The sequence below is a fragment of the Phaethon lepturus genome, unplaced genomic scaffold, assembly GCF_000687285.1.
Source record: "Phaethon lepturus isolate BGI_N335 unplaced genomic scaffold, ASM68728v1 scaffold4489, whole genome shotgun sequence".
In the NCBI taxonomy this organism is placed as follows: domain Eukaryota; kingdom Metazoa; phylum Chordata; class Aves; order Phaethontiformes; family Phaethontidae; genus Phaethon; species Phaethon lepturus.
Window position 1 is genome coordinate 62,357 of NW_010561120.1, and position 27,084 is coordinate 89,440.

The 27,084-nt window shown below is 38.5% G+C and overlaps 1 protein-coding gene across 1 annotated transcript in view; it reads left to right on the plus strand.

The window, feature by feature from the left end:
• The window catches only part of OSBPL8 (oxysterol binding protein-like 8), a 55,415-nt gene that overhangs the window by 19,867 nt on the left and 8,464 nt on the right, over positions 1 to 27,084 (plus strand). Inside the window, exons 3-14 of the mRNA XM_010293884.1 lie at positions 5,646 to 5,716; positions 10,489 to 10,569; positions 11,476 to 11,577; positions 12,786 to 12,989; positions 17,562 to 17,646; positions 18,784 to 18,955; positions 22,255 to 22,489; positions 23,897 to 24,081; positions 24,852 to 24,933; positions 25,642 to 25,740; positions 26,169 to 26,265; positions 26,600 to 26,698. Coding sequence (XP_010292186.1) covers positions 5,646 to 5,716; positions 10,489 to 10,569; positions 11,476 to 11,577; positions 12,786 to 12,989; positions 17,562 to 17,646; positions 18,784 to 18,955; positions 22,255 to 22,489; positions 23,897 to 24,081; positions 24,852 to 24,933; positions 25,642 to 25,740; positions 26,169 to 26,265; positions 26,600 to 26,698 — 1,512 coding nt within the window. The remainder of the gene's footprint in view (positions 1 to 5,645; positions 5,717 to 10,488; positions 10,570 to 11,475; positions 11,578 to 12,785; positions 12,990 to 17,561; positions 17,647 to 18,783; positions 18,956 to 22,254; positions 22,490 to 23,896; positions 24,082 to 24,851; positions 24,934 to 25,641; positions 25,741 to 26,168; positions 26,266 to 26,599; positions 26,699 to 27,084) is intronic.

Sequence of the window (27,084 nt, forward strand, 5' to 3'; positions counted from 1 at the left end):
GAAAACACATGCTTGCTTTTCTGATTACTTTGGTTTCAAAATCCATGGAGGAATCTGAATTATTTAATATGGGATTGTATTCTTAAAACTGGTTGTCAGCAAGCTTTTGAAAATCAGTCCGTTAAAAAGACTATTGTTTCCTGTGTTCAATTCTTGAAAAATCATTTTTTCCTGTTTTTTCCTGATGTGTTTATTATATAACAGCAATATTAGTATCTCCCACTAAGTATAGCTCATAGTACTTCCAGAAGCATATAGTTTTTCAGCTCAATTATTCATTCCTCACAACTGCACATGCACACCAGTAATTAAATAAGGCTGTTCCTTCCTTTTCATTTGGAAATGAGTAATATTGTTGCTTGGCTTGCTATTTGTGATCTTTTCATGCATCGCATTGCTTTTTCACTGGTTCTTGTGTTTGTTGGAAAAAAGCCTCCCGTAGATAGTAATTCTTTCGTTCTGGATGAAATAGATCTGACATTAAAAAGTAACATGTTTTTTCTGATGTAATTTTCTCAGATACCCTAACTGCAGATAGTATTTGTTGAGGTATCAAACCAGTATTTGAGATATAGGAGATGTGGTTGGTTTGGGGTTTATCCTTCCCTCAAGACTGATTGAAGGGACAGATTGTGGGTGCAACTTTAAAGAATGATACCTGATGCTTCAAATTTGAAATCTCTTAACTAAACAGTTTTGTTTTAAAATGTACCCCACCACAGACTTTATCCTGAAGATTCTTTAACGCTAATCTTACAATGTATATACTCCTCATTTTTTGTCAAAGACTATGTTTTGGAGAATTTTTTTCTTCTGGTATTGAATGCGTATTCCAGCTCGGTCTCTAAAGAAGGGCTGTTTGATTTTGTTTCATTGACACCTTGCATATATAGAGTTCTGGTTGTTCCAGTTGCATGCAGTTGTCAGGCTCTTGCATCTGTCTGAAAGCTCATCATGGGCTTTCCTGTAGATTTTACCCTGCAAGTTTTGGAAGGACTTGCCGAGTGCTCACAGTAGGAACATACTATTGCACAGTTTCCCTTGGCTTCTAGAGTTGTACCGTGAACTGTGGCTGACTGCACTGGGGTTGGGATCAGCTTTCAGAGCCCATGGGACCTGTGATGTTAAGACAAGGAAAGTCACGCTGGGAGAAAGCCTGTTAAGACATAGTGTTGCTCATAGCACATTCCCTGATGTCCAGAACTGCTTTAGAGACTATAGCAGAGGAGCTTGTGTTTAAAATATTTTTTTTTAAATCTGTAAGTGTCTTAAATAATAGTGGGAGCTCAGTCTGCATCTCTGAAGGTTGATTCAAACAGCCCTGGCTCACTGTCTCCTAACTGAAAATTGCTTTCAGGATTTTAGGTAGAAAATTATACACAAATTCAGAGATGTAATAGAGAGGAAGTTACAGAAAGGGACTGCATCTTGGAACACCTGAATTTCTGCATTGTGAAATGTGAGCTCAGGTTATCTTGCAAAAGAGTTCCTGATTGAATTACCGAATTGGAAACAGCAAGTAAGCTAAAATATTAAGCCCAAAAACCACTGTTGATAAACACTGAAAAACTTGAAAAATTATTTTTATAGCAAGCAAGCAGCCAAAAAACCTTTTTTTTTATGTAGTGATCCCAGGTCTTTACTCTGCAGAGCTGTGTTTTGTTCCAATCACAATTAATATCAATTGACAGGACAAGAGGAAATGGCCTCAAGTTGTGCCAGGGGAGGTTTAGACTGGATACTAGGAAAAATTTCTTTATGGAGAGAGTAGTCAAACATTGGAACAGGCTGCCCAGGGAGGTGGTGGAGTCACCATCACTGAGGCATTCAAAAAAACGTGTGGACATGGCACTTTGGGACATGGTTTAGTGGGCATGGTCGTATTGGGTTGACAGTTGGACTTGATGATCTTAAAGATCTTTTCCAACCTTAATGTTTCTGTGATTCTATGATTCCACTTACACAAGTAGTTTGCAGTAGCATTCTTACTCAGAATAAAATTTTCTTTTCTGATGGTATTGAAATAGTAGGCATATGATGAGAGATTTATGTAAAAAGTCATTGTAGTAGCATAGAGAAAAATCTACCGTAGATATCTCTTCCTTTCCCAAATCTTTTTAAATTTGTAGCTACAGTTATAGAAGTTGTCAGCTTTAGGACATCGGATAGGCTGCTGTGATGCAACCTTCTTTATTTGTGGGCCTATTGTAACTCTTAAAGCGTGTGAACATTTTGTTTGGCCAAAGTGCCTGGCATGTCAATGCACTGCATTTTTTTTTAATGTATTTAGAAAGTGGAATTCCAGAAAAAATATTTTCGATTGGGTGTCTCATAAAAGAGACATCTCTTTTTCTTGAGGACATTAAAAATTAAGGACGAGAGAAAGACTACATTTTGCGGAGGGGGAGGTTCTGTACAGTTTTTATTAGACTCTGCCTCTAGCCTCTAATACCTCGGCAGTCTCTGCTCCACACACTGATTCAACGACTTTTTGTGGTGCAATTTTCAGTACGTCTGGGGTGAACAAAACTACAGAAAGAGCAATAACACAAAGCGTTGTTTAGAGGTGCAGGTTTCTTGGCTTTGCTGTTGTCTTTGTCAGAAATCCATAGTGAAATTTGTTCTTCATAGCTGGTAGCAGGAAGGGAAAAAACGGTATTTATTATTGTTGTTGATTCTGTGAATATAATTGTTATGTTGTTGTTGTTCCCTTGACCAAGTATTTCCATGGCAAAGTGTACATCATCTTCACCTTGGGCCCATATATAGCTTTTTGTGATGTTTCAGTACAAATTTCCCTGCAGATATTAGTATTAAACTGTTCTTGTTAGAAGGAATGAGACTGCTTATGGTATTGAGGTCTCTCCATCTTCATAGAGGCTCCCTGGAAAACGTCTTTACAGCGGGTGGGGCTGGGGCTGTCTCAGCATCTGAATTATGATTTATTTCTTTAACACATGTTTTAGCACATGGGGAGAAAAGCCTTCTGTCTGTGTTCTGAGCAAGCTGATCCCTTTTACAGAGAGGAAGGTTACAAGTAGGTTGGTGTGGGATGTGAAGCTGACTGGTTGGGTTTCCTCACAGGCCAAGATGGAGCGGTGCAAGGTATTCCAGGATCTGCAGCGCCCAGGCTTGGGTTCGCTGTAGCAAACCCCTCAGACAGCCCTTTGCTGTGCATGTGAGTAAGGAAGGGAGCAGTGAACCCGGTGGCATGCTTATAAACGGGCAAGTGCACACACCTCTTGGGCTGGAGATGCTGGAAGCGAGGATGTGAAATTCACAGAAGTGCAACTGAACTTTGGTCTTTGTGTCCGATTCTCTGGGACAGAGTAGTTCTTTCTGTTTTCATTTTTGCTTGGTGATACTAATGAAAAGCTTGTTTGTGGAAATAAAACCATATTTTATTAGATAAGGATGTGTAAAGCCCTTAAAACTCTTGTTCTTCAGAAAGCAAGCTGTGAATTATAGCTTCTCTTCTTTAAGAGCAATCCTGACTTAGCACTTCCTTGTTGATTCTCATCGCTGAGTCTTCTGTATGTGCCTATAAATAAAACGGGAAAGCCATTAGAAAATGCCTGCATTACATTTTCAGTGGAACTTGGTTCCTAATGAGGTATTTTATACCTTTTAGGTATGGGGGTGAGGAGAAAACCTCATTACTGTGGCTCTGCTGTGTGTTTGACTGCCTAAGTAACTCCTCAGTGAACTAAGGCAGATCTGTCCTTTAAGCCCTGAAGCAGCCTTTGTTTTGTTTCAGCACCAGATGACTGGTGCTGTAGAAAATGTGCTTTTGTACTTGGTGTTATGTGGGAAATGAGGCTCCTGGCCTCTGGATTGTGACATGCCTTTTTGTTTTTTTCCAGATTCCCTAGTCCTATAAATCTTCTGCCTGTCTACGTACTTCTCTGTGTCTGGTAGTCTTCTGCATTATAGGTTTTCATTAGCTGAACAAACCTATCATGGATGTGTTGGAAGAATTTCAAAAGGAAGGATTTAATGAACCCTTCCTTTAATGAACCCCCACAGAGGGGCTTCTTTAAAGACATGTAAAGGTTTCTTTAAAGGCACGTAAGGTTTACTTTGTGTAAACATAAAATTAAATATCATTGTACTGCAGTATATAATTTAAAAAAAAACAAAACTGGTCTTAAAAAATAATATCTGGAAAAGGTAATAAATATAAACAAAAAAAAAACCCAGAAGACTGATTACCACCAAAACTAAGAGGATCTCTGATTTCTCACGTAACCTGAAGACCAACCTAATGCCTGTATAATTCAGTGAAACTTCCCAAGGTGTGTATTTGTGATAGATGAATCAGTTCTGTCTTAGAGTTTTTGAGTATTGTAAATTGTTAAAAAAGAAAAACCTACACTGAACAAACTACTCAATACTGCTACAGAGAGTTAATAAAAATTCTTTTAAAGCTCATGGTTTCCCCACATATACATACACTTCCCTGAAGAACGTGAAATCAAACTGTTTCTCTGCTAAATCTTCTCATTTTAGAGCTCTGAGTACCAATTTCTGTTTCAAGGTTGGGAACATCTTCAAAGGGAAGCCCAGGAGAGCTTTGGGTGTCCCTCTCTGCAGTTCACCTGCTGACGCAGTGCCCTCTGGAGGGCTAGAGCGCTAGGGTACCACTGTCAGAGCCATGCAAGGCTCTTCAGGTGCGTGGGTTACACCTGAAATTCGTGTGAAGTTGTGTTTACCTGCTGTCTATCTGGAGGGCATGCAAATGACGGCATTTTTACTCGCTCGGGTAAATGCATTGTGCAATTTGTTTTATTCCTGTTTAGAAAAGCTTTATAAATGCTACCACCAACCTCATCAAAGAAAATGGATCACTGAGATGTTCGGTCTCGTAACCGGAGTAGATTATTTTTTGTTAAGAGGGTGCTAGGTTCTCAGTATATGTTCTGTGACACGTAGCTGCTGCAGAGCAGCGCTAATGCCAGTTGTGACCCCTCTTTCCGTTGTCACGCATATGCTGGCTGTAGCCATTGTCTCACTTTGCTTTTTGGGTACTGGGAAAGTGTGGGGTTTGTACTGTGAGTCACTCACGGAAGATAAATGGGGGATTTTGACAACTGTGTTAATATAAAGCCTTGTAGTTACACTTATGCAGTGTCAAGTTGAAAGTATAAATTCAACGCTAACGTAAGCAACCTTTTCCATTTGCTTGCAGAGAACTGACTGGACATCTTAATCAGTGTTTTAGATTTGCTTTCATGTAGGTGTATTTAACAATTATTTCTAGCTACAGAAATGAACAAACTAAAAAAGGGTTTATTCAGTATTCTGCTCTGTACATGCATGTATGCAGATAGGGGAGAATGAGAAGATAAAAGGACAGGAGTTTGCACACCATATTTACAATTTGTCAAGTTACTGGATCAGGTACAGTACCATCCAAAGACAGTGGACTGTTCTCATCTCTTAGTGGCTATTAATTTAGTTTATGTTGTAGTAGCTGGTATGTTTTAAACTGATGTGATGGACTGGTATGTATACGTTGTTCAAAAATCTGATTTGCTTGTGCTTTTTTTATGCTCAACACAATTTGCAAATTTATTTCAAAGGCTAGCTTGTATAAAATGTTAATGCCTTCAAACCATTTGCAACAATGCTGTCTTTTCTTCAAGGTTTTGACAAAGGGAAGGACGATGTGTCACAAAGCAAAGAGGATACAGCGCACTGTATGTCAAAAAGCAAGGTAAGGAAAGCAGCCTCCTAATCTGGCTTAAAAATGTCTGTGCAAAGGAGTTCAGCATTTTTAATTAAATGCAAATGTATTTAAATGTTGTTGTAGATAATCTTGAAGATTACTCTTCAGATTCAGCAATAGATAAAGACTAAAGGGAATTTCTTAATATAGTTTTCAGGGTAATATGAAAATCTACAGTTCAAATTAGAATAAAACGTGGAGTCTTCTCACTGTCACCTTGGGGTGTGATGTTGCCTCGCCCAATGTAGCGATGGATGGAGGCCAGCTCTTGCTATGGAACAGAATTTAAAATGCTTTTAAGCTGTAGGTGAAGATGCTGTTCACTGAGCTGTAGCAAATCTTCTTATAAGAATGTTAAGGAAACTGTAATTGGAAAAGGTTTAGTTTAATGGCTAAAATTGCCAAAGTAAAACATAGTTAAGTGTAGTCTATTGTTCTGTTGCAAGCGCGTCTGTACCTCAGAATGAGGCCTCAGTATAAAGGCCTATTTCACTGAGGCAATGAGAGTGCAAAGGAAAGCATGCTCAGTAGAATATTAAGCCAGATATAATTTCTATGCATGTTTATGCTTTCTGGTAGTCTTGATAATAGAAATAGAAAAGGCAGGAGCCAGGCAAGTTCATAATCATCGTTGTGTAGTCCCAAGATAGAAAAGGCTCACTGAGAAGCAGAAAAAACTGAGAACGTCCAAAGTGGAGTTGGGAGATGGACACTGCAGTCACCAAAACCATAGCAACTTGAGGTGGCTAAACTTCAAAAAGGAAGAAAACATGAACTACCCAAGCAGCCAAAAAACCTTTTTTTTATGTAGTGATCCCAGGTCTTTACTCTGCAGAGCTGTGTTTTGTTCCAATTACAATTAATATCAATTGATAGGACAAGAGGAAATGGCCTCAAGTTGTGCCAGGGGAGGTTTAGGCTGGATACTAGGAAAAATTTCTTTATGGAGAGAGTAGTCAAACATTGGAACAGGCTGCCCAGGGAGGTGGTGGAGTCACCATCACTGAGGCACTCAAAAAAACGTGTGGACAGGGCACTTTGGGACATGGTTTAGTGGGCACGGTCGTATTGGGTTGACAGTTGGACTTGATGATCTTAAAGATCTCTTCCAACCTTAATGTTTCTGTGATTCTATGATTCCACTTACACAAGTAGTTTGCAGTAGCATTCTTACTCAGAATAAAATTTTCTTTTCTGATGGTATTGAAATAGTAGGCATATGATGAGAGATTTATGTAAAAAGTCATTGTAGTAGCATAGAGAAAAATCTACCGTAGATATCTCTTCCTTTCCCAAATCTTTTTAAATTTGTAGCTACAGTTATAGAAGTTGTCAGCTTTAGGACATCGGATAGGCTGCTGTGATGCAACCTTCTTTATTTGTGGGCCTATTGTAACTCTTAAAGCGTGTGAACATTTTGTTTGGCCAAAGTGCCTGGCATGTCAATGCACTGCATTTTTTTTTAATGTATTTAGAAAGTGGAATTCCAGAAAAAATATTTTCAATTGGGTGTCTCATAAAAGAGGCATCTCTTTTTCTTCAGGACATTAAAAATTAAAGACAAGAGGGAAAGACTACATTTTGCGGAGGGGGAGGTTGTGTACAATTTGACCACTGAGTGGAGTAGCTAAGTTCACTTGTTTTTCTTTATATAGGCATCGCTACAGGGTAGAGTTTAAAGGCTTTAAATTACTCAGCTGTGTGGTTTTCTATTTTCTGTTAGGATGTCCACTGTTTTTTTAAGAAGGCAAATGTGATAAGACCCCTAAACAGATTGTCAGGGCGCAGCAGGCGTGGGCGGCTCAATAGGGCAAGGCTGATCTTGAACACGGCTAGCTCCCAAGGGAAGTGGGGGAGACGGCCGCTTCGTGCCGCTTTCGCGCCCGGCTCTTTCCATAGCGCTCTGCTGCGAGGTTGGCACTGCAGTCTGTCAGAGCTGGCCCTGGGCACAGGCCGCTGCACCCCTAGGAGACAGAGGGATTGCCCTCTGAGGTCTTGACACAAATTTTTCTGTGATATTTCATGTGTCAGAGCCTTAAAGAGAGATATCAAAGGAAATGGTGTCATCAGAATTGCACTGGGGTGAGCAGGTTGGTTTCTGCAGCTGATGCTGCAGTTTTGTGGTGTGTAGCTAAGCATTTCAAGCTGTTGGCGTCTTCCTTTTGACTTGGAATCACAAAGATTTGCGTCTTTCAGCTTTACAGCATCCTAGAACCTTACTTGTCAGGGAGCTCTAGGAAGCATACTTTGCCATCCAACTTGCTTCTGATCAAAATATTTATGTTGGTCCAGAAACCTCTAAGTCATTTTTGACTTGGAAATCAAGTTAATACTGTCTCTTTTAACTGGGATTTATTTTAGACTCTATTAATCATTTATCTTTGACTATCCAGTTTGTTTTCTCTCTTCCTTCTATTTATTTTTCTTGATTCTTGTCTTTCCAGGATCTTAAGTCTTTGTGTGGTTTGCCATTACTTTTGTTTGTGTCTTTCTACTATCAAAGATGAGACCAATATTCCTACTTCTAATACCTATTTTTCTTCATCCATATCTTTGCAATTGCTACATGTGAGGCTTGATAAGACTAGGGATTCCTTCATAACCCACAAATAAACTTCAGGCTAACAGAAGATGGTAACTGACTGTCACAGCTGCGGAGGTGAGGTAGCAGCCATTCTTTCTAAGTAAGGATGGAAGAGCAGTGATGAGACTTGCCCAGAATCTGGTACTGAATGTACCTCGCTGGGAGCTGCAGTAGGTTCTCTTAAAATGTTTTCTTTTAAATTTTGATTCCACCCACTTTATGCGGAAGTAACACTGAGAAGATTAATAGCTTAAAAATATACAAATCACTGATCTGTCTCATAATCTGTTTGTTGGACGGGTAAACATGGACCTTTACTCAGTGTTGTATTAGTGAGCTTTAAAACTGAGATACTGAGAAGATGAGTTTTTGTAACCTGTGATACTTACTGGTTTGGGGCTTTTATATGCATGACCTTGAGATTGCATTAGCTTTCTGTTAGTGAGCAACTAGAATATTTATGAATGTTTTGCTTAAGTTGTTCCATTATAGCTTGCATAACGAGTTCGTTGCCTCTTCTTATGTGACAGCGATAAGCATTTTTCCTTCTTGTGTTATTACATTTAAAGTACTGTATTTCCTTTAACTTCTAGACAGAGGAATTAAATTTCAAGATGTATGCTTGTCTTAAAGCTAAATTTTGAGTGTTAAGAACATATATTTAATACAAAATGAAGAGGTTTCCTTCATTTTTCCATAATGTATATGGAAGTCAGAGTAGATTTACTTATTGTTGAAATGATTTTGAGATAAAATTACTTTTTGCCAGTTATTGCACATATCTTTTTGACACTAGCTATCTAAGTAGACGCGTGTAAAGTCGTAGTTCTAAATTAAAGGCGTCAAAGTAGGATCGAAGTTAAATTGCTTTGTTCCACTTGTAAATCTTTAATTTTTGTTTGAAAAAGAGTGCTCAAGTGCACTGTTTTCATTATTGCAGTAGGTTTTCTCAAAACTTTCTCTTGCATATTTTTAGATTGTAATTTTATAGTATTTGAAAATAGAAATTCAGTGAATAGACTTTGCATTGTAGTCTGAGATTTGAAATAGCTAGTCAGAAATGTTGAACAGCTTGAGAAGCAGTTCTCAAACTGTCCTTGAATTTACACAGAAGGTTACACTGATTTTTCTTTTTTCATCTTTTTTTTTTTTTTTTGACTAGGCAGGAACTTTGGGTCCATCAGGTTTATATTTCAGTGCACAAAGAAATGCAACTCTCTGTAATTCATCTGAAGTTTATATATAGTTGATACCTACTCAGTGTTCTCTGACGTGCAGTAGGAATGACATGATAACTTTCTGATAGACCCCTCCTTTTTTCCTTTTTTTTAAGAGCTCTGTGTCCCAAGGTGGCTCTAGTTCCCTTTCAACTAGTAGGCAACAGATGCCAAGGAATAAACTTTGAACCTTACAAGATGTGGGGAGAGGCAGGAGAGAGAAATCATGTGGTGCTGAGGCAGCATATTGTCCTGCCATGAATAAGGGCTTGAGTGTCATGAACAAACCTGAGTCTCGTTCCCCTGTCTGTCACCACTGTGAGCTTCTCCAAGATGACTGGTGAAGTAATTGGAGCGTGGGATTAGGGAGGAAGGAGCAGAACGAGTGCCGTTAGTGGTCAGTTGTACTCTGGTGATTTATAGAGCACTGAATCCTAGACTGAAGAGGCTGTTTTTTCCTTCATGGGTCATGGGGTAAGTGCCTCTATAGCAATCCATTTGGAGGAGCTGTCAAGTAATGAATGAAAACATTGGGATTCATATGTCGTGGGGACAACTCCTGTGTTTAAACACCAGGATTCTCCTAAAACCTTCTCTCTCTGCTAAAATGATGCCTAAACTAGTCAAGACTGCAACATGTCAAGTAACAGGCTACATGGGCTAAATATTTAGTGTATATAATTCAGCTTCTTCTGGAGGAATCTCGGACTACTTTCCCATAAAACCCTTATGAAAAAAAACTCCATAAATAGGTGGCAAGCAGCTCATGTTACAAGTTGTGGTTTGTTGGTTTTGATTTTTTTTTTTTTTAAGTGGGAGAAATAGTAGAGAAGTGAGTGGGAATAGGAAGCATACAAACCTAACTGTGCACTTCAAACACTTTCTAACGTGCCTGCAACAGTAATATATCCTTGTATCTATCATTGTCACTTACTTATTACGCATTTTGTGAATTTCAGTCTGAATCCAAGCTTTTCAATGGCTCTGAGAAGGACGTCTCTTTATCTTCAAGCAAACTTACAAAAAAAGAATCTCTCAAGGTGAATTGATTTCCAAGTAACTCCTCATGGAGTATAAATGCATTCACATAGTTTTACAGTGTTGTCTAATGAGAAGACAAAAATGCTAAGTAGTGATGAGACCTATGGAATATTTAAATATTGTGAGAAGTTGTGTTGTTGATTCTCTTCAAATCTTACTGTACTGTTATTTGAATACGGTCTTCTATAATGCAGTCTTCAAGATGGCACAAGATTATAGGATAATTCAGAAAATTATAGGATCATTCAGGTTGGCAGAGACCTCAGGACATCTACATGCAATGAAAAGACGAATTGAATTAGCAAAGTTACAACTTGCATGCAGTACTTGTGGTTTTTCTGCTGCCTTCTGCCCCCTGTGTTGTAACAATGTCAAACTCCACTGTTTTGCAGATATGTCAGAAGAAACAAAAAATTATTTGCCTTTAAAAGAAGGAGTTACATTGCTGCAAATTTCTGCTGGGAGGGGGGAGGGAAGGTGGTTTGTAAAGGCTACGGATCAGATAATGTACCTGGAAATCTGAATCTGGCCCAAATTTGGTTCTGTACTTTACACCAGGAAAGAAAGAGGGGGAGGAGGGTTGGTTGGTTGGTTTTTTTTTCCCCTGTAATTCTAACAGGAGTTTCAAAGTCCTCAGTCTTAGAAGGAAGTTGCAGAAGAATCTGAAATTGGTTACATCATAGCAGCTCTTGAAACAGGGCATGAAATAGTTCTTCACACCTTGAAGTCAATACAGTGTTTTAAAGAAGGAAGGAAAAAGTCCTTTTCTTTCTTTTCCTTCTATATATGTATTGCAAATTGAATTTAGCAGGTTTTTCCTCAGCTTGTATTGATAGATGTCTTTTTGTGCTCTGATCACTGGCTTATGGCTCTGACATTGTAAATATTTTTATTATTATTTACAGGTTCAAAAGAAAAATTACAGAGAAGAAAAGAAGAGGGCTACAAAAGAATTGCTTAGCACTATCACAGACCCATCAGTTATTGTTATGGCTGACTGGTTGAAGGTCAGAATCCAAGTGTAAAACCTGAGTTAAAGATGTAGCAGCTGCCTGCTGCTTTCTGACCAGAATAGAAAAGGCTCAATCTTTTACTTGCTGTTAATGTTTTTCTACAAGCACAGCAGCCACTAATTGCATCCCAGGGTCTCTGTGCTCAAATCCTAGGGGGATAATAGAGCAACCTAGCTCCTGCTTACTGCAGTCACCATAGTCACATGCATCTTGTGTGTATAGCCATTAACTTCAGATGAGATGGCTTTACGATACTTATTTTGTCCCTTCTATTTTACGCTTAGAATTGAAGCTCAGTTTCATCCGTAGCAATAGTGAAAATGGTTCAGTCAGATATCTGACTACAGATTTTTTGTGTATTTCTGGTAATTTTCCTTTTTGTACCTCACCTGGTACAAAAGGTAGGGAATTAATTTCTCAAAGAGAGCAGTCAATGTCATCAACAGTAGTGCAGTTTATATATTTGTGTATCATTCCTTAAATTTGTAAATATATTCCTTGGAAATTGTACAAGAAAAAAGATCTGTTACCCATTTTTATAGTTAGCTCCAAACAATAGCTTGTCTGGGAAGTTTCTCCAGTTTTTGCAAAAATCCATGAAAACAAGCTAAAACATTGCTCAGAGGTCAAGTTGGCATTCAGTCCTACAGACACAGAAGTAATTAAAATCCAGAGTTGACAGAAATGATGCAACCAGTCTAATCAGATGTGAAAATTCAGGGACTTGAAAAGATCTTGCATTTCACATATGGGTTTAAGCTAACAGCTGTTATTTGAGTTTCTTAGCTAAAACCTCTTAGATATCTGAGTTATTTTGTCAATATCCAATTTTTCTTATTAGACATCTGACCTGTTTTTAGAGGAGCTCTGTTTCCAAAGATTATCCTGTCTTTATGCTAGTGATAAAATATGTTCCAGATAGGAAAATTCATGAAGGTTTTAGATGAATTGTTATACTTCCCATATCTGAATGTGTGTATACCCATTGGTAGAATAAGTATCCATCAAGAAAGCATAGAAGAGCAAGCATTGAAATTGTACCTTTTGATTGTCTTTGGTAAAGCTGGATAAAATATTGATAGGCCTTATAAACTTAACCTGAAATGAAGACTAATAAATAATTTCAATTTTAATTTTTTTTTAAGGGGGATGGTTTTGGTATTGGCTTCACTGAGATATAACTGTAACTATTTATCTTCTAGATCCGTGGTACCTTGAAAAGCTGGACCAAACTGTGGTGTGTACTGAAACCAGGAGTGTTGCTTGTTTACAAAACCCCCAAAAACGGCCAGTGGGTAGGAACAGTGCTCCTGAACGCTTGTGAACTCATTGAGAGGCCTTCTAAAAAAGATGGCTTTTGTTTCAAACTTTTTCATCCTTTGGAGCAGTCCATATGGGCTATAAAGGTTAGTGGTAGCATGTATGGTTCTTAGTGGATAACTAAGAACAGCTACAAGTAAAGACAAACTTAATGAAAAGCTGAACTACATTTAATGTTGTAACTCTAATGGATTGTTTATTCTGAATATAAGCCTTCAACATCTGGTCCTCTTCTTCACAAAAAGTATTTAACTTATGCTGCGCTCTATACTTAAATAGCTTCAGAAGTATGGTGTGTGGAGGGATGCCATGAAAGAGGCTAAAGCCATCACTGGCAATCATGTAAGCAGAAGGAATGAATGTATGACGTTGTATTTTACATCAGTTGAATCTGAGAAATTAAGGAGGGAAGTGTTCTGCCAAAATGAAAGAGTTAAGATGTGTTATAAATGCTTCTTGGCTTCCAAGAAGGATATTCATGTAATAAAATGTCAGCCTAGTTCAGTTTGCTTGTAATTGTGCAATAATAGCTTATACTGCAACTTGTTAGCCAATTGTGTTCCTTTTTGGCTACAGTTTTAGGAGTATAAACGTATTCCTTCAGTTCTGATGTCTGCTTGCTTTGTCATACATGGCATAATAGTGTGAGCAGCTCTTATCTGTAAGCGTTGAAAAGCGCAGTGTGTTCTGCACAGCAAAGGTTTATTTCAAATTCTCGTAACAATCTTCAATGTTTGCTATTACTCATTGTTTATACACTAGTAAACAAACTATTGTAGTCCTTGTTTTGTGTTTGCATGTGGAGAGGGAGTGCGGAAGCACAGCACAAGTGAAAATATTTACCTCGTGAAACAACATCTTCCTTTAAATGAAATTGCTGTACAATATTAGGACCCTTGTAATAATAAATTAATTGTGCCCTCTGCAACATACATCTTAAGATAGCTACTAATAGTGAGATTGTATCTTCTGAATCTTAAATTGATATAGATGTACTGTCACATCTGTAGAATATGCTGCATTGATTTTTGTCTTCCTTATCTGAGACTGGGAAGTCAGTCAGCTAGTATAATTCCTGATTTTTGTGATCTTTCTGAATTGTTCTCATTGTCAATGTTACCTAAATTTACCAAACTTAGATCAAATCTTTTATAGTTGCTTTTGAATGATTCTATTTTAATATTGTTTAGGAGGACTTCTCACTAATTAGTGGTGATCTCACATTTGCAGAACACAAACTCCATATCCTTTTTCAGAGCTATAGGGTTTGGTGTTAACGTGCTTTAATTATTTATGATCATGTATACATACATTGCAAAGTGGTGGCCTGTCTGCAGAAGATCACAAATCAGTCTTTATTGCTTGGCAATGAGAAATGGATTTGTTTGTTTTTTTAACTAGATATTTAGAATTTAGAGGACATGCCCCACCAGATTTTTACTTTTTTAAGGTAGGTCAAATTTTGAACCTGAACAAGTTGATATTGTCCATTCTAAATGTGCTGAGAGCTGGAGTGGCGTTTGTTCATTTTGGTATGGCTATTTGCAGTTGAGAATTACTGGATTTAATTAGATGAAAGACCTTGAAGTTTGAAACCTTTTTCTGCCTCGTTTACCTAGTCAATTATAGTGTTCTAGTTATAGATTTATTATCATGAGTCAAACTTTCATAAGCGTAATAGCAACTGACTGATTTACAGAGTGAATTTACCAGAATGAGCCTGAAGTCTAAGGCAAAATGAGCCTTGTTTACAGTTAGCGCAGGAAGATGACATTGCAAGAAACATTTACACGGGTATAAGTACTGCAGGAGATTTTCTCACTTGAACACACTTCCCGTAGTGTGTTCTTCTGGCAGACTGCAAATTCTCTTCTGCAGTAGTTTGTGGTCAGTCACTTCACATGCTCCCTTAAGCCTGTTGCTGGGGTCTTTGATCTTCCTTCTGCACTCTGAGGTAGCTGATGCCTTGTACCTTGTTCTGTCTTCCTCATGTGCCCGGTCCTGATACCATTTCAGTTTTCTAAAATTAATAACTAGAAAAGTTACTGCAAATAATTTTTCATGAGTAAATTTATTCAAGTGTGACTGCTTATCAGTTTTTATTGCTTTCTCTGAATGTTCATGGAATTTGAATTTTATTGTCATGAATATTCTGTAGGAAGTAAACGTCAAAGTTTTTTTAATCTAGTGGAATTTTAACTTGCCCATTACCTTGTATTGGAGTACTTGTACCACTATTCTGTCAGGAACAGAGACAGTTCAAATAAAGTCACCTAACAAATGGAAACTAAGGTGTCTCTTTGTACAGAACACTAACATACTGAAAATTGATTTTGAAACCATAATGGAAAAATGTCTAGTGCTTTTGGAACAGTAATCAATTAAAGGAAATCAAGATCCATGAGCAGTTATTCAAAAATAAGTCAACCTACTTAAATGTTCGCTGCAAATTATTGTTTTGATAAATGTATTGTCAAAGCACCCAGGGGATTATAGCTTTCGTGCATTAAAAAAAAAGCAAACACGAAAACCAGACATCATCTATAAATTATAGTTATTTGATACAGAATAAGTAGTGTACCCTGCATGCCCACAGTATGACCCTAAAGGGGAGATCTCACGGGCAGAGGTCTGCCCGTAGTCCATGTCCTGTGATCTGAGAGTTTCGAAGACTTGTGATGGCTGAGGCCTTCACACAGCACCGGTGCACCCATGGTGCCATGGTCCCCTCTGTGCAGCACCTCTTCCACCCCTGCCTGGTGCTGGACTGTGCCGTGGTGCTCTCCCCTCTCCAGGCCCTGGTGAGAGTGAGACCTCTTCCCTGCCCGCCCGCCCTTGGGGCAAGGAGTGCTCATGCATGGGCTTGTCCCTCCTGGTTCTCGTTACCCACTAACTCCTAATCCCCGTGTTGACGCTTCACCAAAGACTTTTCTTAGGTGCACCTGTCCACTCGCTCAGAGCGGGACTGAGGCTTGGAATCTTGTTTCTAACACCCAAGTTGGTGTTACTCCATACTGACTATTCGGGAGTTTCTGAACGTCATTTACACCAGCACTGGCTTGCCTGTATTGGTATTTAAATGCCACTAAGACTCCTCGTTACCTGCCTCTCGCCCTCAGAAACCTTCTGGCTGTTTCATTTGCTTGCTTCTAAAATACCTGCCTTTATCTGCTTTTGCTCAAAACTTATGCTGGCTTTCCAATTCCCTCTTCTAAGCCTTGTACTGGCTTCTCATTAGGCTTCACTGGGGGAAATCAGTCAAGACCAAAATGTGTTAACTCATCAGTTAGGCAATCTTAACCCAGCTTTCAGTGATAGCTTCAAGTATGTTTAATACAGCCCTCTTTGCATACCAGTTGTCTTAAAGTTGCCATAGGTAAACTTATTTTGAAGGGGCTTTAAAATGGTTGTTTAGCATTTTATTCCAAAATGAAACTTGACAGAAATGGAAAGGTCTTTTGGATTTTTTTTTTTTTTTTTTTATTTCATTTGGTATGTGGAGAACTTCATAGTGAAAAATTAAACTTTGGCATTTGACATCCTCTGTTTATCTTTTGGCTGAACATAATGTCATGGTGTCCTGCTGATACTTATTATAGAGAGACTTAAGCATCTACATGCCTTTTACAAACCTGGGCATTATCTTGGTTTTTCCTTATTCAAATGCCAAGCCTACAGTTAGATATTTAAATATTTTGTGGATTTGACTAATGGATAGGTAGAGAGGTTGCAGGGGAAGGAGGGAGGGAGAAAGGATGAGTGGGTTTCTGTAGCAATACATAATGTATGGACTGGAGGAGTTTTTTCCATTTTATTTAAATATCGATTGACTCATCTGTCTTCTGAAGACAGGCAGAAATCATGCAGTTCTGGAGCACAGGATGCTGCTGAGACACTAAACACATTGTCATGTAAAATAACCATGAAGTGGATCACTGAAGAAAGCCTCCCATTCTCTGCAAGGGTTTGGCTTGCCCTCGTGGCATTCTGTGCTGTGAACCGTAGCATCCTCGTAGGAACTGAGAGGAACCTTTGCTCCCATCAAGAACGAATGGGACTGGAGGGGGAAGAGCCAGTTGCTGTACAAGTGTGGGGTCTTTTACTAGGCAGCATTTGTTGTAAATCAACTCTCTTAAACCACCTCACAGACATGTCTTTTGTATTGCTTGCTTTCAGTCTTGCCTCTTCAGCTGAAGTACTGAACTGGATCACAAGGGACAAGGAATACCTTGTCCCTTGTGATCTTTCTACACCCATCTGCAGGAATCCCCAGACAGTGAGGGTGACTCCCCCGTGGCATTCCTTCTGATGCTTTTGTCATGTTGCTATAAGTAGTATCTGCAGAGAATTTCCAAGTTACTATGCCAAGTCTGATTTACACACAAAAAAACCCTCAAAACCCACACCAAAAATTATTTGAATCCCAAAGACTTTTCTTTTTAAAATGGAGTTGAATTGGGAGCTATACTTAGAATGAAGTCTTTTAAGATGAAAACCAGTAAAAGAGGGCTGTCCATCTTTCCATTCATGTCTTCATTAGATGTTGCTGAGTGACAGTAAATAGCCCTGCAGTGTGTCAGCTTGTTATTACATTGAATGATAAACTGTAAAACTGAATTAAAATATCTGATGCTGTTGCTTGTTTTGTGTATTTCAAGGGTCCCAAAGGTGAAGCAGTTGGTTCTATAACTCAGCCATTGCCCAGCAGTTATTTGATCATCCGAGCCGCTTCAGAATCAGATGGTAAACAGATATTTCAGTGTTTTTTCCACCGTGACAGCAGTTAGTTATTAGAAAGAGATGGTTTCAGTTGTCTTACAGTGTCTGTTACAGCACTGTGATTGCAGTTTAATCATTGTTAAGGTTCTTCCTTAACTCAGTGCATTCAATTTTGTTGGTATTAGTAGTTTTTCATGGTTATTAAAGGAAAACTTTGACCAGAAGAAACTGTCATTGAACTTCCTGCAGTTGCCTTGTATTGCCTGGGTAGAGGAGGGGGAAAGGGCTATTTTAGATTTAATTGTATTAATATATCTCTAAATACTCAAGTGCCTTTCTAAAGTGCTAATGTGGACATACTTTCTTTCTAAGGAAAGCATTTGTGTATTATCAAGTGCAGCAGTTGCACAGAGTTCTAGTAGTAAAAATTCCCTCAAAATACAGTTTTGTAACACTCTTCATCACTGGGAAGGTGGTGGTCAGTACCAGTGCAACCATCTTCAGAGGTTACAACATGGAAACAAAATTTAAGACTGTTATGTAACATTCCTAGCAACTGCTTTCCTTCTACTGGTTAATTAAGCATACCCCTAGAGACTTTGAAGAAAAATTGATTTAGATACATGGAAATGAAGAAATAAGGAGCGGAAAGAACACACACATTTGTTTAGTTACTTTTTGCCAACACCCTACGTCCCAAATATCTGCTATTTTATATTGAAATGCCATTTATGTGCTATCATTATAGCTCCTTTTCCACATTTTTGTTGTATTACATGAGCAAATTTTACCAACTGACGCAGTTACTTAGTCTTCAAAACTAGAGCGGGGCCGTAGGCGACTGTGGAGGAATTCAGCAGTCAGGGCCTGGGTGGAACCGTAATGTGCATTAAGGAAGAAATGCTGGAATATGCTCTAACAGAATCATTTACCTTGCTTGTCCTACCCTAAAGCATCCCTTGTGCCAGAGCTGGGTAGTTGTGAATTGTTTTTTATATCCCCAGCAGATTATAAAACCCAGTGCATGCAACGTGGAACAACTCTGAAGTGTGTTTTCAAAGGCAGTGTAAGCAGACTCAAAAAGATTGTGAAATTAGGAAATGGAAGTTGTATAGTTCAGTAAATCCTTAATTTTTAGTCTAATAAGAAATTTGTCTTTAGGGAGGTGTTGGATGGATGCTTTGGAGCTGGCACTGAAATGTTCAAGTCTGCTTAAACGTACGATGATTAGAGAAGGTAAAGAACATGATTTGAACTCTTCAGGAGACAGTACTCATGTCTCTCTCTATGGACTGCTTCGTGCTAACAACTTGCACAGTGGAGAAAACTTACCGTAAGTGAATTTGTTACTAAACCTGATTGTCCTTTTGGCAGGACCTTTTAGTGATAACTTCTCCACATGGAGAATCTCTTTCTAAGGTTGCAGTTCTTTTTGCTCTTGAATTCTTTTTATATGCTTTATTTGCACTGTGCTTTATGTTGCATCTGGATAAAATTTAAAAAAATCTTTTTCCAAGGAAAGTGGGTACAGAACAAAGTTTGGCCCAAGGAACTCAAAGTTGAGTATCACATCAGTAAGTTTAAGTACTCAGTTAAACTGTTAAAAGTTGGGATTTTTTTGTATCTTGAAGTTGGTCTCTCTTGTTAGCTTCACCTGAAAATGATTAGTGTAGTACATGTGACAAAAGTTGGTAGATGTATGAGTTGGCTGTTCTTTGGTTAAAGAAATTAATAATCCTATCATTATTTAAATGGTTTCAGCATGTCCCAGCTTTGTATCATCAGATGGATGAATAATCATTCAGTCACCCTATTATTATATTAAATTAAATGCACAAAAGTTGAAATTATCTGGCATCACTTGGTATCTAATATCTGAGTGCCTTGAGTAACTCCCTGTTTATTTCAATAAATACTTTCAGCCACATTTTTGGGTACATAGCTTTTATGGAAATACATTATTAAACAAGCATGGTGAATGAATGGGTTTTCAAACACTTAAATTGTGGTACCAAAGTGCCTTAGAAAATATTAAAGATTTAGTCCTTTATTTGAAATAATGGGGTCTGAAGCTTGTGCTATGCACAGTTTCTCTCAGTAATCTTCCACCAATTCAATGTACTTTCAGGTGGATGTAAATTTATTTCAAATAATCCCTCCCACCCATGAAGATTTAGCTGCCCTCTGTCTTTTCTGGGTGGGCAGAAATTTTGTACTGCTGTTAAGAGTACAGTCCTGTATTTGAGACAGGAGACCTGGACCAGGAAAAAATGCAATCCTTTCTGGCATAGTCTGAGCAAAGCACAAAAAAGGCAAATTATTGCCCCCAGCTCCACATTCAAGGCCTTATCCAGATGACCAAGCAGACTCAGCTATAGTTTTGCTCCTTCCATTATCTCATGGAAACAGTAAAACTGCTGTGTACAATTGAGCTGGAGTTCTGTACTCATGAACAGTGGTTTAATATCAGCAGCTGGCCCAGATTGCAATCACAGCAATTAGCTACAACTGTTAAGTCTAATTAAAATTAATGGTTTAATTAAGTAGATCTTTGGATATAGCATATTCTAAGAATATTCAGTGTGCTTAACTATCTAAGCAACAAAACCTGCAGGTCTAGTTTTAATGGGACTGACAGGAGAGGAAGAAGAAAGGTGAACGCAATTTTAGCTTCAAGTGAGAGCTAGGTTTTTTTAAGTATGTTAGTAGCAAGAGGAGATCCAAGGAAAACATTCGACCGATACTTACTGAAGATGGTCACCTGCAAAATAAGGATGAAGAAAAAGCAGAGGCATTCAGTGCTTTTTTTGCCTCGGTCTTTAATAATACTGGTAGACCTTGGGCTGCCTGGTCCTCTGAGTTGAAGGACCACAAGTACAGGAACAGAGGCTCTCCATTTGTGGACAGTGAAATTATGAGTGACCAGTTGTATCAGTTGAATCTTCGTAAGTCCATGGGGCCTGATGGGTTTCATTCCAGAGTACTGAAGGAGCTAATGGATGTTATGGCAGGACCCCTCTTGATCACCTACCAAAGGTCTTGGGAGTCTGGGGAGGTCCCCGCTGACTGAAAGGTAGCCAACATGATTCCAGTTTACAAGAAGGGTGTGAGAGAAGACGCAAGGAAACTACAGACCTGTTAGACTAACCTCAGTTCGTGGAAAAATTATGGAGATGATCATACTGGGTACTATTGAAAGACATTTAAAGACCAATGCTATCATCAGGCACAGTCAGCATGGGTTCACAAAGGGAAAGTCCTGTTCAACTAATTCGATATCCTCCTACTATAAGATCACCTGCCTAGTGGATGAAGGGAAGGTGGTGGATGTAGTTTTTCTGGATTTTTAGTAAGGCTTTTGACGCTGTCCCTCACAGCATCCTTCCGGACAAATTGTCCAACTGTGGGATGAGTGGGTTCACAATGCACTGGGTGAAGCACTGACTGAAGGGCAGGGCTCAAAGGGATGTAATGAATGGGGCTACATCTTGCTGGCAAGAGTCACCAGTAATGTTCCTCGGGGCTCAGTTCTAGGGCCAGTTCTGTTCAATATTTTTATCAATGACCTCAATGCAGGAGTTGAATGCACCATTAGCAAGTTTGCTGATGATACCAAACTGGGAGGTGCTGTTGACTCTCTTGAGGACTGAGAGGCCTTACAGAGGGATCTAGATATGGGGAATCATCAATTGCATGAAATTCAACAAGAACAAATGCCGGCTTCTGCACCTGCAACAGGGTAACACCAGACACAATTAAAAACTGGGAGAGGAGTGGTTGGAGAGCAGCCGTTCAGAAAGGTGTCTGCTTGACAATAGATGCAATATGCAGTGTGTCCTGGCAGCCAAGAGGGCAAACCGCATCCTGGGGTGCATCAAAGACAGCATAACCAGCCAGTCAAAAATGGTAATTATCCCACTGTATTCTGCATTGGTGCAGCCTCACCTTGAGTACTGTGTGCAGTTCTGGGCCCCACAATTTAAGAAGGATCTGAAGGTCCTTGAATGTGCCTGGAGGAGGGCAACAAAGAGGCTGAAAGGACCATAAGGCATGTCCTATGAGGAGCGGCTAAGGACTTCAGGTTTGTCTGGTTTGGAGAAAAGGAGGCTGAGGGGCAACGTCATTGCTCTCTACAGCTTCCTGAAGAGGGGACGCGGAGAGGGAGGTGCTGGTCTCTTCTCCCCGGTATCCAGTGGTGTGGGAATGGTTCAAAGCTGCGCCAGGGGACGTTTAGACTGGACGTTAGGAAGCATTTCTTTACTGAGAATGTGGTCAAGCACTGGAACAGGCTTCCTAGAGAGGTGGTTGATGCCCCAAGCCTGACAGTGTTTAAGAGGCATTTGGACAATGCCCTTACTAACATGCTTTAATTTTTGGTCAGCCCTGAAGTGGTCAGGCAGTTGTGTTAGATGATCATTATAGGTCCCTTCCAATAGAACTATTCTAAACTCGGTGTGTTTGACAGTTCACTGAGAAGAGTACATCCTATGTTTCCAGCAAAGCTAGTTTGACATTGCTGCCAGATCAGGCTTGATACTGGCAATTTTAGTGTGTATTTTATTAAGACCCTGGTTTGGAAACATGAAATTATTGTGTGAAGTTGAAAGTTCATTTAGCCTTTATTTTTTGTAGGTTAAATGACAGTGAAATTGAAAGGCATCACTTTAAAGATCAAGATACATACTCTGACAAATCCGATAAGGAAAATGACCATGACCACGAGGAATCTGATAATGATGGATTGGGGAAAAGCGAAGAAAGTGATAGTGACACATCGGAGCGACAGGATGATTCTTACATCGATCCAGAACCAATTGATATCAAAGAAACTACTTATTTAGAACAGAGTCATGAAGAACTTGGGGAGGTAAAAGTGCTGTTGATGTAGTGAGCAAGCAACTTCTCCAAATAGAAGGAAGCCGCTATTTTACGGGTCAGACTACACTTGAAAGCTAACTTGCAGGATTGGCTTTCATATTTTCAGCAATAATGGGATGGGGAGGGAGAAAGTTCTGTTCAGCCATGTTCTGCTCTGCTTTGCCACTCTTGTGCTTGTGTCTGAGGTTTTGATGGAGGTAATGAGATTATCTGGAATATTGCTTAGACAGAAGGTGCTCAGTTTGAAAGGGCCACCTGCAGCAGAAGTTGACCATGTCTGCCCATCCTTGTGGGTTTTTTCTATTTGTTTTTTATTTAACTTACTCCAGGGTTTTTCTTCAAGTAAAAATCCTGAAGTTGAAGACTTTAATGCAAGTTGACACCTCTCTTTTTCTACTGCAAGAGAGGAGTTAAGCAGCCATGGGTTCTGCAGAATTCAGTGGAAGGCTTGCTGTGTTTCTGATGTCACCTTGCATTCTAATATGATGCCCCAGAGCTGCCATTCCACTTCTGCAGGTTGTCTTACATATCTACACAGGCAAATATGATAGGGATTTGTATGTTTTCCTCTCTATAAAGATACCAAAAAACTTAATAATAAAAATTAAGATGAGCTTTTTTACAAATCTCCCCTTTCTTCTCAAGTGCGAACTATGAGATTTTTTTTTTTCATAACTATGGGACGTAAATACTTTGTGCTTTATTGCTTTCTAGTATTGTTCCTAGAAGAAGCAGTAGTTTAGGACAAGTTGAGGAGTTTAAGTTGGCAACAAGTTCTTGAGTATGTGTTTTAAAACTGTTCTGGAAAGAGGGATGCTTTTCCTATCTTTGCGTTTGATTTCAGAAACTGTAAGGAAGAATATTTCCCCTCTTCTTGGACAGAAAGGAGCATATTGGAGTGTTGCTGCTGGTTTTGCTCATTTACCCCTAAGCAGTGGTTTTCTTTAAGGAAAAACACTGATACTGTTGACTGGTTGAGGCAGTGAAAAGCATAAATGTGGCAGTTTTCATGGTGGGGAGAATTTGGTAGAATGAACAGCTCTTTGCAATATAAGTCCTGCACGTGACAACATAGGGTAATGTAATTGATGCCTAGGAAACGTCTAAGGGAGGATTTCTGCACAACATTCTACCTCAATTTTTTCTGTTCTAGTGCTGATGAAAAACAGCAGTTTTTAATGCTGAATAGTATATCCATCGTACTTCATTAAAGATGCATCATAAGCGTATTCAGAGAAAATTGATTTTTTTCCTCACTTAGTTGCTTCAGCTTCTCAGAATCATTCATTTTAAGTATCCATTTTCCATTATCATTGCTTCTGTAGAATGTGTTGGCCTGTCTTCTGGAGGATCATTTTCTTTCTCCTTTCTGTAAGCAGTTTTTTGTTCATCCTAGGCAGGGGAGGCTGCTCAGACAGAAGTAGTGTCAGAAGAAAACAAAAGTCTGATCTGGACACTGCTGAAGCAAGTCCGGCCAGGAATGGACTTGTCCAAGGTTGTACTGCCTACGTTTATCTTGGAACCTCGTTCTTTCCTGGACAAGCTCTCTGATTACTACTACCATGCAGACTTTCTGTCTGAGTGAGTCAATCCTCTCTCTGGTTTTCATTCTTCTCTTTTTTTTTAACTAAAATAGGGTAACTGTATACTGAAACGTTTAATCCGGTCTACTTAAACAACATCATAGACTGCTTTGAGTTTGAATGTTTGTCTGACAATGTATCAGTCATCAGATATCCTTGTTTGCTGAAAGCTAACTGCCTGAGAGCTCATATGGTACATCTTGCCCCCTCTTAGTAATATCAATTGTGTTGCTGACATTTCTGGTTTCCCTTTTGGAGACGGATTAGAAGACTTCTCAAAATTAGGTGTTTTTTTGTTTTTTTCCTAGGAGGCATATTTGAAATGGTAAAACAGTACCAGTTAACCTTTTTAATACAGTGTTAAGTTCCATTCAGATTTATAGTTGCGTGCTCAGATGTAGCTAGTACATTAAAGAGTGTAAATTGAAATATTATTCAACAGTAAGTTTTGTACATGAGTAGGACAGTTCTCTAAAGTAGTACCTTTTATAAATCAAAGAACTTCAGTGGGGGTGGAACAGAATTTAATATTACAAAGAACAGACTCAATTATGGAAATACCTTTTCTGATTATTATTTTTTTATTTCCATTTTCAGACAATTGTTTGAAAACTTTGATGCAATCAGGCTGAAAGTTTTACAGTACTGCAAATCACAAAACCTTTGCTTTAGTCAACCCCTAGATACAAGATACATCACAACAATTGATAGCCTGTTATAACTGAAACAATATTGATATTTGATCTGTGTGTTCTGTTTGTTTCGTAGAGCTGCTCTTGAAGAGAATGCTTACAACCGCATGAAAAAAGTAGTGAAGTGGTATTTGTCAGGATTCTACAAAAAGCCAAAGGTGTCCTCTCACATATTATTTTGTCTTTACTTTAGTCATTGTGTCTAGTTTGAGGGCTTAGGAATGTGCTGGAGTAAGGTTTTGTTTTTAAATTGTATTGTTACGCTTTTTTTTAAAACGAAGGTTAAGTTTTCATTATTTAAGCAAATATATTGCGAACCTTTTTTCTCCCTAGCCATGCTTGACATAAACTATATTAAATTGGTTTGGTTTTTTTTTTCCCTTGGAGTAAAAGTTGAACTAAACATTTTGTGATAAAGTTGAGCCAGTTCTATGTTTACTGTTCTTCAGTGATAACATAGTGTAGTTGAAGGAGTAATATTTCCACTACTTCATTTAGCTTTCCACCTAAATATTCTTTATATTCATGTTGGTGGGAAACAGTACTGAAAGAAGAAAGTGCTTATTCCCTAACCTCAGACAAAAGCTGTAATAATTCTCCTACAAAAATCCTTGTATTCTGTTTGTCCTTATGTGTAGCCTGGAATAGTTTAGCAGATATACTAAATCTATGCCAATTTCCTTAGAATGAAGAGGGGAGTAACTGAGCATAATATTCAAATGATGAAATCAAGTACAATGTGCTTCAGCATATATACTATGATTTTTTGTGTGTGTTTGTCTTATCTTCAGTGACAGACTGATAAAGTATTTTCTTAAGTTCTGTACCTGCATTGTATAGTTACTGTCTGTTCTGTTTCTGTTTAGGGACTAAAAAAGCCGTACAATCCTATACTTGGTGAGACTTTCCGCTGCATGTGGATTCATCCAAGGACAAATAGCAAGACTTTTTACATTGCAGAACAGGTAGCTGCAATAACTGCCAGAAATATTTTGAAGAAACATAAATGTGTTGTGTTTTTGTGTTAGACAAATGATGTGGCAGTTTCAGAACAGGTATTTAAATGTATGAGTAGTATCCTAAAAGCACTCCAGATGAGCATAGGTTCTTTTACAGATGTCTCTTTTAGTGTGTCTTCCTAGAGAGACAGAGAGAAAGGTGTTTCCAGCATCTCTGTTTCCTCTTCCTCCAGTAAAAGTCAGGTACTAATTTTTTTAACTCTTGAAATTCAATAAGAATGTTGCTTGATTTTTAAGGATTATAGTCACATTTCACACATACTAACTGCATTCTATTATGTGCAGCTTGAATTTTGCATTCTGTCATTATTAGCTCAAGGTTTATACTATTTGCATGTTCTTTCTTTTTTTTAAATACGGTTTTTTTTCAACAGGTATCCCATCATCCTCCAATATCTGCCTTCTATGTTAGCAACCGCAAGGATGGTTTTTGCCTTAGTGGTAGTATTCTGGCCAAATCCAAATTCTATGGTAAATAATGGAATTTTTTTAGTTGTACTTTTGTTGAGGAGTGTAAAATCAGTACAAATGAGCTGTGTTTTATGGATGAAAGAAGGCTGTTAGAAGAATTGGGTTTGATCATTGTATTATCCTTTCCTTAAACTTTTTGCTACTGGTCTTTGGAATTTTAGTTTCTGGAGAATTTTAATTTTATTTGGAGATGAGTATTGTAGTGGCTTCACTAGACAGGATAGATTGCAATGCTAAATATACTGCTGTTCTTAATTTTATTGCTCAGTTATTAGGAAATGCTGACTGTTGTCTTTCAGGGTGAGGAATGTGATTTTCTGTTTTTGATTTTCAGGGAATTCATTATCTGCCATACTAGATGGAGAAGGACGGCTAACATTCCTAAATAGAGGAGAAGATTATGTAATGACAATGCCATACGCTCATTGTAAAGGTAGTGGTTTTTTTCATTCTCTATATGGCAAAGTTATGAGAACAGTAGCTTATTATTCTAAATAGTATACTGTGTTGGATTTGAGCTTATTGTCTGAGTGTTCTGAGCACTGGCAATATTTGTGGCTGTAGGCTTCCACATATTTTGTCAGAAGAAAAAGACATCTGTTGTTTAAGCAATAATCTATTTTTTGGCACAGAAAAATATTTTTTTCATAAGTAGTAAAAGCATAAATACAGCTATCTGTCATTACATGACAGTAATTTACTGTTCACAGTGCCTTGTGGGTTTTTTGGGGTTTTTTTTGACGAACAATTTTTTCCAGTATTTTCCTCTGGTAAATGTAAAAGGCAATGCAGTATCTACACCTCACTGTGTGATCTGAG